The 9,834-nt window shown below is 39.3% G+C and overlaps 2 protein-coding genes across 2 annotated transcripts in view; one reads left to right on the forward strand and one right to left on the reverse strand.

Annotated features, from left to right (window-relative positions):
• The window catches only part of mmp28 (matrix metallopeptidase 28), a 42,920-nt gene that overhangs the window by 7,802 nt on the left and 25,284 nt on the right, over positions 1–9,834 (reverse strand). The window lies entirely within an intron of this gene.
• On the forward strand, positions 1,926–3,438 carry LOC123985983 (tubulin alpha-8 chain-like). The gene is made up of 2 exons (XM_046074014.1): positions 1,926–2,111; positions 2,439–3,438. Exons 1-2 carry the CDS (start codon positions 1,926–1,928, stop codon positions 3,411–3,413), a joined length of 1,161 nt encoding a protein of 386 aa, XP_045929970.1. The 3' UTR covers positions 3,414–3,438.

Raw genomic sequence — 9,834 nt, forward strand, 5'->3', positions numbered from 1 at the left:
GTGGTGCTGGAGGCCAGGGCGATGCCATCAAGGGAAACTATATCTTTAGATAATGCATCACGGAGGTGCTTGGGCCCCAGAACAATAACTTCAGTTTTATCTGAGTTTAACATTAGAAAATTACAGGTCATCCAGGTTTTAACATCCTGAAGGCACATTTGAAGTTTAGCTAACTGATGAGTTTCATCTGGCTTGATCGATAGATATAACTGAGTATCATCTGCATAACAATGAAAGTTTATGGAATATTTCCTGATAATATTGCCTAAAGGAAGCATATATAAAGTGAAGAGGATTGGTCCGAGATCCTTGAGGAACTCCATGACTGACTTTGACGTGCATGGAGGACTCATCGTTAACATGTATAAACCGAAATCGATCTGATAAATAGGACTTAAACCAGCTTAGAGCGGTTCCTTTAATGCCAATGAAATGCTCCAGTCTCTGCAATAGGACCAGATGGTCAATGGTATCAAATGCAGCACTAAGATCTAATAAAACCAGTACAGTTCACTCTACATGGACAGTAAACTAACCATTGTAACCATGTTACAAAGTACACGTTTGCAAAAGCAATATGTGATTTTGCACAAATCATACTGCATAGTGTTTTATGTCCCATGTATTTCTCTTTTTGCAATAAAGATTTAAAGGGGACCTATTATACTGCATTTTCAGGCTTTAGTAGTTCTGTGACTCCTTTATGGTAGCCTTGCATGATTCAATGTTTTTCAATCATTTTCTGTCTTATACTAGCACTTTATGTAGGCCCTCATTTCAGCCTCTGTTTAAAACGAGCTGTAGATACTCCTGTCTCTTTAATCTCCGCCTCCAACTGAAACCCCACTGTCCCCTGATTGGCCAATGTCTGTGTTTACCAGAGTTCAGCGCCGACAAAATGAAGCAAAACATTTAGTTCATCAGAAACAGTGGTGCCTTTAACTAAAGGTCGCGGGGTACCTTGCGATACAATACACGATACATGGCTCACAATAATGAAAATATCACGATACAGCAATGCGATAATCGATATATCGCTAAACAATCCTAAAACGAAACATCACAAAATCTGTCTAACTATGAATACAAAATACCCGTGAAAAAGTTCTATATTTATTTGCTGCAAATCCAAACTGTTAGAAAACAGCACACATTTTTCAGTCTATATATTAATGAATGAAAAAAACTATTAAAAATTATTATAAAAACATTTCTTCATAAAAAGCACATAAAAATGCACATTCACTTAAGTTACTGATGTTTTTACTGCAACTACAAATTGCTGTGTACCACCTAAGTATAATATGTACATGACATAAAGTGCTATTTTTTATTTATTTTATGTATCGATATGATGTGCTGAAATATCAATACAGTATCATGGAAAAATGTATAACGATAGATTGCAGTATTGTTTTTTTGGCACACCCCTACCCATAACACCCCACTGTGTATGTGTAACTGCATTTTCCTTCCTATTTAAAACTGCTGTGTTTACAAATTTTCGCTCTTGATTGGTTAACACCTCGGACACTCCCACCAAACGGCAGAAAACATTCCTCGAAGGCCCTTGCGCAACGTTCATACCATTTCAAGGAAACATGTCGTTCAATCAGAAAACGTTACAAACCGGTTTGAGATTGAACTCGCCACAGGTTGCCAGGAGGATGGGGCTGTGCGTTCACTTTGTGGGCATGGATGGCATTCTGTGCCTGAAGCAAATTACTATATATGGAAAGCAGTTAGAAAAAACTGTTAAAACCACAGTATTAAGAACATTGGGAAATCTGAGTTTTGTCACAGAGGGATTAATACTTGTACCTCATTTTTTGAAGCTTTTGACATGTTTAACATGAACATCAGACCATGTAGAGGAAAAACTAAGAAAAGAAAATATTAAAAAAAAACTATTCCCATCATACAGTATGCTAACAAATTATCTCCCCTCTCTCTCTCTTCCAGATGAGGTTCGTACAGGCACATACAGCCAGCTTTTCCACCCCGAGTGGCTGATCTCAGGAAAGGAGGATGCTGCCAACAACTACGCCCGTGGTCACCACACCGTCGGAAACGAGCACATTGACTCTGTCCTCGAGAAGATCCGCAGAGTGGTAAGAAGAATAGCCGAAGGGTTTGGCTGCTTGGGGCAAAAACACTTTTTCTTTCTTGAAGTCGTTAATAATGAAAGGCCAGGCTTTTAGCAGTTTAATAACATCCAGAAGATGTCATTAGTCATGCTGTCTGAGTGCAAAGAACCTTGTCAGCTGTTGATTTCAGAGTATGTGGTGATTTGTTGCTATCGTGAGATGACTGGAAACCACAATTTTAACTAATAGAACAAAATAGCAGTGTAATCTTTGAGTGAGTTAACCTTTTATAAACTCTCATTAGCAATCTTACACCTTTCTTTAACAGTAAATTTTACCTTTCTTGTTCAGTCTGACAATTGCTTTGGACTACAAGGTTTCCTGGTCTTCCACTCCTTTGGAGGAGGAACCGGCTCTGGCTTCACCTCTCTGCTGATGGAGCGACTCTCAGTAGACTTTGGCAAGAAGTCCAAGCTGGAGTTTGCCATCTACCCAGCTCCTCAGGTGTCTACAGCCGTGGTGGAGCCCTACAATGCCATCTTGACTACCCACACCACCCTGGAGCACTCCGATTGTGCCTTCATGGTGGACAACGAGGCCATCTATGACATCTGCCGCAGGAACCTGGACATTGAGCGCCCGTCTTACACCAACCTGAATCGCCTCATCAGCCAGATCGTCTCCTCCATCACCGCCTCTTTGCGCTTTGATGGCGCCTTGAACGTGGACCTGACTGAGTTCCAGACCAACTTGGTGCCCTACCCTCGTATCCACTTCCCTCTTGCCACCCACGCCTCAGTAATCTCCGCAGAGAAGGCTTACCATGAGCAGCTCACTGTGGCTGACATCACCAACTCCTGTTTCGAGCCAGCCAATCAGATGGTGAAATGTGACCCGCGTCACGGCAAGTACATGGCCTGCTGCCTCCTGTACCGTGGTGATGTGGTGTCCAAAGACGTCAACGTGGCTATCAGCAATATGAAAACCAAGCGCAGCATCCAGTTTGTGGACTGGTGTCCCACCGGCTTCAAGGTGGGAATCAACTACCAGCCTCCCACTGTGGTTCCTGGAGGAGACCTGGCCAAGGTGCAAAGGGCCGTGTGCATGCAGAGCAACACCACCGCCATCGCAGAGGCCTGGGCTCGACTTGACCATAAGTTTGACCTGATGTACGCCAAGAGGGCCTTCGTCCACTGGTACGTCGGAGAGGGGATGGAGGAGGGCGAGTTCTCTGAGGCCAGAGAGGACATGGCCGCCCTGGAGAAAGATTACGAAGAGGTTGGCGTTGACTCGTATGAAGAAAATGAAGATGGGGAGGAGTATTAAAGTTCTCTCAGATTGCAACAGTTTTTTTTTAATCCCATAAAGAAATGATTTTAAGTCTCCTCTGTGTTAATGTGCAGTTTAACGACTGATATGTAGACCTTTTAATAAACACTAATGTAACTGCCGAGCAGCAATTTGTTCAAGCTCACTCCCATGGTGTTTGGTTTATTAAAATATGACTCTCCAATAAGAGAGACTGCCTTATTTCCTTTTAAATAAAGCTATTTACACCTACTTTTCTCAAGAGTACTATGCTTCAAAATTAAGTAGAGGTAAATTTTCATTTCTTGTTCAATAGACAATCCAAAGATATTTAGTTTAGCACTGTTTGTAAAGCACCTGGGTGAGTTGTGGGTGTTCCGACACAAGATGGCAGTGTGGTGTTCCTCTGAGAGGAAACTCACCTATTAGCATATTACTGCAGACTTTAAAGCCACTTGTCCAGAGAAATCTCAGGCCACTAGCTTGGCACTGAGGTAGACAACATGCCTAATGTTTTCACATACACACTTATACATGCACTACATGGCCTACGCTACGTGGACAACCCTGGGTAAGTGATGAAATGTGTATGCTTTTGACTGTATATAACATCCTAAATATAGTTATATTGTTAGACCTATTTGTTGTGCCAGTTGCTGTGAATGAGCTAAGAAAGCCAAGATTTCTTTTAAACTAAGGCGGATTTTTCTTCTACAGTAGAAACTACAAAAGACTAGATGTTCTGTGGAGAACCAGAGACTGATTAATTCTCCAATTCAGGTCTTAATTCATAGTTTCTGAAGTTGCTGCTGGAGTTTTTCCTCCCTTTCTCAGCGGATGAAGTCTTCACATTGGCTCTGTAATTGCTTTGATGTAATTAAGGCTCAATTTGAGCAGAGTCTAGGCTGTGTGGACAGGGGATTTAAAAGGGTCATGAAGGTCAGAAAGAAAGATAAATGTTTTTTTCACCCGCCTGTTTCATGAATGTCCCTGTTATGGCAGATTTTTCTGTTAGATTTTGTTCTCAGTATGAATGGACGAAGAACATGATGGTGAGATTTTCAGCCTGCTAACAGGATTTCACGCTGCCATACCTTCCTCAGTATGAGGTCAGACTGAAGGATTAATCATTCCTTTACAGGTTAAGAAAAGGGCTGGTTCTCTGAGCTCATGAAAAGTTGACTTTTTAGAGATACGTGGTTCTCACAGAACAGTGACACTACAAACATGATGATCTTAGACATATATGATGCATTACCATAGATTAAAGCTATAATAATACATATATTATCACTTAATGTTTTGCTTTTTATCAACAGAAGTTCTTGTAAACATTACGAGTTCTGAACTTCTGCTATTTATGGCCTGCAGGCCTCATTGACCCGAGCTCATACAACTGGTTTTTGAATTAAGAAATGTTTAATGTACGGATTATTTTGACTATATTTGAGTACAGGCACATGGACATGCCACCTGCCCCAGTCATGAGCAGAAGCCCGATGCCCCCAGCCCCTGGGTCCAGAGCACAAACACATGTGGGGGTCTGAGAAAGGAAGTGTGTCCATCTGATGAATGGGCATGTGCCTACACTCTTTTTACACTACTTTTAGACACTAATTGTAGTCTCACCCATTCATTTCTAATTCCTCAATTTTGACTGGGAACAGTATAGATTGATGTGTGGATAAAAAATACATAACTGTAACAATCAGATTAAATTAACTACATTTTTCAGAGAGAGAACTTGTAAATCTGTCCAATTTGACCCAAACACAAAATCCACTTTAGTTGTAATGAAGTAGTTTTACAATGTGGTACTTGTACTTTGACTTAACTAAAGGATCTGAATACTTCTTCCACAACTGCTGAACATTATGTCTTAGTACACAAATTGGAGGTTTGTGTAGTGGAAAGATGTAAAAATCTACCCAGTAGTATACAGTACTATCAGTACATAAGTGTCTAAAATTGGCTCCACATTGATGAGCTCCAACATTAAAGTGCTCTTACATGAATTTGTCAATGATAAAAACAGAATAACATAATATTAACATAACACTGTGAAAGGAGCAATTCTTTCGCTATACATTTTGGTGATAATACTAATGTACTTTTACTTAAGTAACATTTTGAATTCAGGACTTTTACTTGTAATGTGAATATTCTTGGGCTGTGGTATTTCTACTTTTACTCAAGTAAATTATCTTCTTCCTAAAGTACTTCATCCATCACTGCAAGACATGAAGGAAAAGTCACGTCGTAGTTCTCCAGGATTAAAGGAAGACTCACAAACAGCTCATTCGTTGTTCTTTAATATTAAAACAGCCATAAAATACAATAAGCTTTTCTTTATTCATCCCTCACCCACAATGTCCACCCAAAGAAAAACAAAGTCAAGTTAAACTCACTGTACAAACCCCAAAAGAAACAATAACTGACTTCACATACTCTTTAAACTGGACTCAAAACGTGGCGTCAATGTTCCAAAGCACAGAGATTGAGACAGTTCAGCATACTGCATCACCAGCAGAGCGCCCCATGTGTCATCTTTAAAGGAATTACCACAGCTGTCTCCAAGGCTGCCAAGCACGTTGGCATGGGAACCAATAGCCATGCGTTAGGGGGATTATCACAACATATCACATATTTCAGCCGTCACTACTGTTTTTATGTTTTTACTTGTATGTCTTAACAGCAGTTTGTAAATTAAACTCCAGACACTGAGCACCTCTAAGGTCAAGGGGAAAACAGCACTAAGGACGTGCAACACTGTGATTTATGGCACTTGTGCTGTCAGAGTCACTCTCACGCCCGTAATCACAGCGAGGAACGCTCTCATGCGCCAAAACACTTACGATGCCTTTTATTACAATGCTTTATGGATAACACTACAACCTTGGAGTACTTTCAAACTGTTTGGTGCAGCAGAGGAAAAAAAAAGTTTGAGTACAAACTCGGCTGCAAAGTGAAGAGAAATTGTACCTGAAATATTTAACAGCAGCTAGACACGTTTAAAATCAAGTTTTATGAAGCAAAAATAATATTTTGAAAGAACTTTAAGTGGTTTAAAACCATTTTGGCAACCAGTAGAAAACATAAAAAAATGAAATGGCCTGGAAACTATCAAAACACAACATGACATTTGCACAAGAGATGACAACATTACAGTGGAAATTAAAGGCAAACTCCAAGTGACAAAGTTATACAGTAAATAAATGTGTAAAAAACTGAAACTTTTTGTTCTAAGGAAAAGGATGTATCCATAAAGACCAGAGTAAGAGTAGTAAGGTCATCAACTGTCTCATTAAGCTACTGCAGACAGAGAGTGACCATTATGACCGACTGAAAAAAAGTTCATTTTAATTATTTGTCAAAAAAGTTGGTGTGAAATGATAAATATCTACTTTTATAAATAAATACATAAATAAATAAATACTGACAAGGAGACAGAGTGTAATAAAAACGTAAAGTACTGTACACACTGTATGTTGAGCACTATTGCTGTCTATTTAAGAGCTAGATAACTTAACAGATCTGTAACCATACTTGGAAAACAGTCAAGCCGCCCCACATAAATATACAACACGACATGATAAAGGGCCTGTAGAGGCCGTCTTACAATGAGCCAGACATGTCTGCTTTTTGGTTGGTTATACCAGTTATACTATGCTTCCCTGTGCACCTTAATCACTTCCAGGTAAAGTCTTGAGAAATATTGGCATTAGGCAATGAAAAACCATAGTAAAGAGAATACAAGAGAAGCAATATGCCACGAAAACAACCCTGATGTCAGGCTTTGTCATGTTTTCAAATAGTTTAATGTCCCAATGACCAGATTGGTGCAATTTGAATCAAAAAAGAAATGTTTAGAGAAAGAGCTTGATACATAATCAATATAATGGGCCTCTAAAAAAAAATTTATTTACGTAATACAGGAGGGGGAAAAAACATACTGACAGGAAGAACTGAAGGTGACAGGTGACAGCACAAGATAATTAGCAAAGGTGGCCTGGTCTCACAAAATTTTGTGAAATTAGTAGTGAAAAGCATTTAGGTACTTGTACTTTACTTGAGTATTTACATTTTATACTGCATTATACTTTTACTCCACTACATCTCAGAGGGAAATATTGTGCTTTTCACTTCACTACATTGATCTCGTAACTTTAGTTTCTAGTTACTTAATATACAATAGCACATAAAAATGTTGCTGAGGGATGTAATCCTCAAAGTATATAAGAATTTGTGCTAATTTCACAACAGTTTGTGGAGACTGTGCCGCTTGAAGCCTGTCATGTTTACCTATGGCATCACAGAGAGACTCATGTTATCACCTCCTTCTCCAAACCTCCACCACATTTTATAGAATTTAAAAATCTTGCAAAAATGAAGTACTTTTCCCTGTTCTGTCAGGAAGAGAGAGGCAATATTTCAGGTAGACCTCCATTAGACTGCTACCTATCATGAAACTTAACAACAGAGCTGACTGTGGGAGCTTTATTCTACTGAAGTGATGAACGAAGAAACTAGTCTGATATGTTGAGAAGAAGCTTGTTTTGTCCATCAAACGTTGTGCTACAGGTATAAAACACACGCACACACACACATACACACACACACACACACACACTCAGTCTACCAGGGGCTCATACACTCCTAAACACACACTCGGCCCAGTAATAACCACATTTCCTCTCACTCGTCGTCCCGTTGTTGTTGGTCAAGTAATGATGATGCGTCAAGCAGACATTCTCTAAAATAACCAATTAGGGAGTGAGTCAGCTGAATCCGGCTGCGTCTTGACAGGAAGTGCCCTTCGTCTGGGTAGATCTGTCCCGAAAAACACGAGAGATGTGTGAGTAAAAGGAGATATACAAACATACAAGGTCATCCAAAACTTCAAAAGTGAAGTTTTTCGCACTTTTTGTCAGAACTCTTTTCAATATATTTCTTGGATATTGGAGTTATTCACATTACTGGGTTGTTTGTTCTGGAGGTTTGACCGTATCGCACAGTGTTCATCAGTATGTGATGTAACTGTAGACTTTCAAATTTCAAACGACAAAATGTCAAAAGTGCTCAGAATAAATGCATTTTAACATCTACAGTGCAGTGACAACTGAGCACACTCGACCTGAAGAGGAAAACCACATCATATGGTCAAAAGCTCCTGAACAAGAGTCTATTTAAATAAAGTAAAAAACATCACAATCTTAGGCGTCATTTGTGTCCAATCATGTGTGTCCCCACCACTTTTTTGAAGCATAATTTGTTAAAAAACTACATGACATATAGCTTGCAGTTAAATAACAAATGAAAATGCCTTTAGAAAGCTTTATTTGCACATTAAGAAAACATGCCATGCAATTAAAATATAGAAGAAACAAATGTGCATTGTCCAAAAAAAGTAACTTAAGCTAAAAAAACAAGCTGCTGATTATAAAATGACACAAAAACATGAAAGCAGCAATCAGTCACTTTAACAACTTCTTGACACAGTTCCTTTTTGGCCAAGTTTTCTGTTCTCTCCCTGTGAACATGACAAAAGAGGAGGGAAGACTAAATCATGCCTGCCTGTGTGCTGACCCAGCAAGGATGATATTACATGAGAAAAGTTGATCTACAGGAGAAACAGATCTGAAAGCAGCACAGAATGCCTGAGAGCTGTACTGCTTTCTATTCTGTTATATTTATATATTTTGAAATGTCACATGCTGCCTGAATTTTGTGTTTCCTTTTACACAAATAAAAACATTTCCACCATATATTGGTGCATTTCACCAGAATGCAGGAAATGAAGTGTTTAATGATCAAAATTTCCTGACCTCCCCCAGACACCCCGCTCATCTATCTCTGCATTGAGGATATCTTTAAAACACTGTCCGAGGATGTTTTCTTCTCATTTTCCTGAAACTAATATTGCATATTGTAAGTGTCTCTTCACACCCCTAGTCTGAGTGCCTATGTCCCCACCACATTTCAACACAAAGTTAGGTCCTTGGTCACAACTGATTTGAGATCATACAGAAATGTCAGACTTCAGCTTAAGTGAAAACCCATGAAAATCAGGTAATTGATTCTTAATTTCTGTGCCAGACAAACATATACACTGTTTGGCATCTACAGTACTTTCTGTATGATTGAAAACTCTTACTGACTCCAGTGTGTCAGTCATGACAAGCTGATACTGTCAGACAGTGTTATAACGATTATTTTTACAACATTAAAACTCCTTAAAGAGGCAATATGGGAAATACTCTTATTTGCTTTGTTGAGTTGGATGTGAAGATGAAGATGGGTTCAGGAGGCAGACACCATCTCCACATTTAAGAGTAGGCTTAAGACTTTCCTCTTTGATAAAGCTTATAGTTAGGGCTGGCTCAGGTGAGTCCTGAACCATCCCTTAGCTATGCTGCTATAGGCCTAGACTGCCGGGGGA

Source organism: Micropterus dolomieu, linkage group LG17 (assembly GCF_021292245.1).
Source record: "Micropterus dolomieu isolate WLL.071019.BEF.003 ecotype Adirondacks linkage group LG17, ASM2129224v1, whole genome shotgun sequence".
Classification (NCBI taxonomy): domain Eukaryota; kingdom Metazoa; phylum Chordata; class Actinopteri; order Centrarchiformes; family Centrarchidae; genus Micropterus; species Micropterus dolomieu.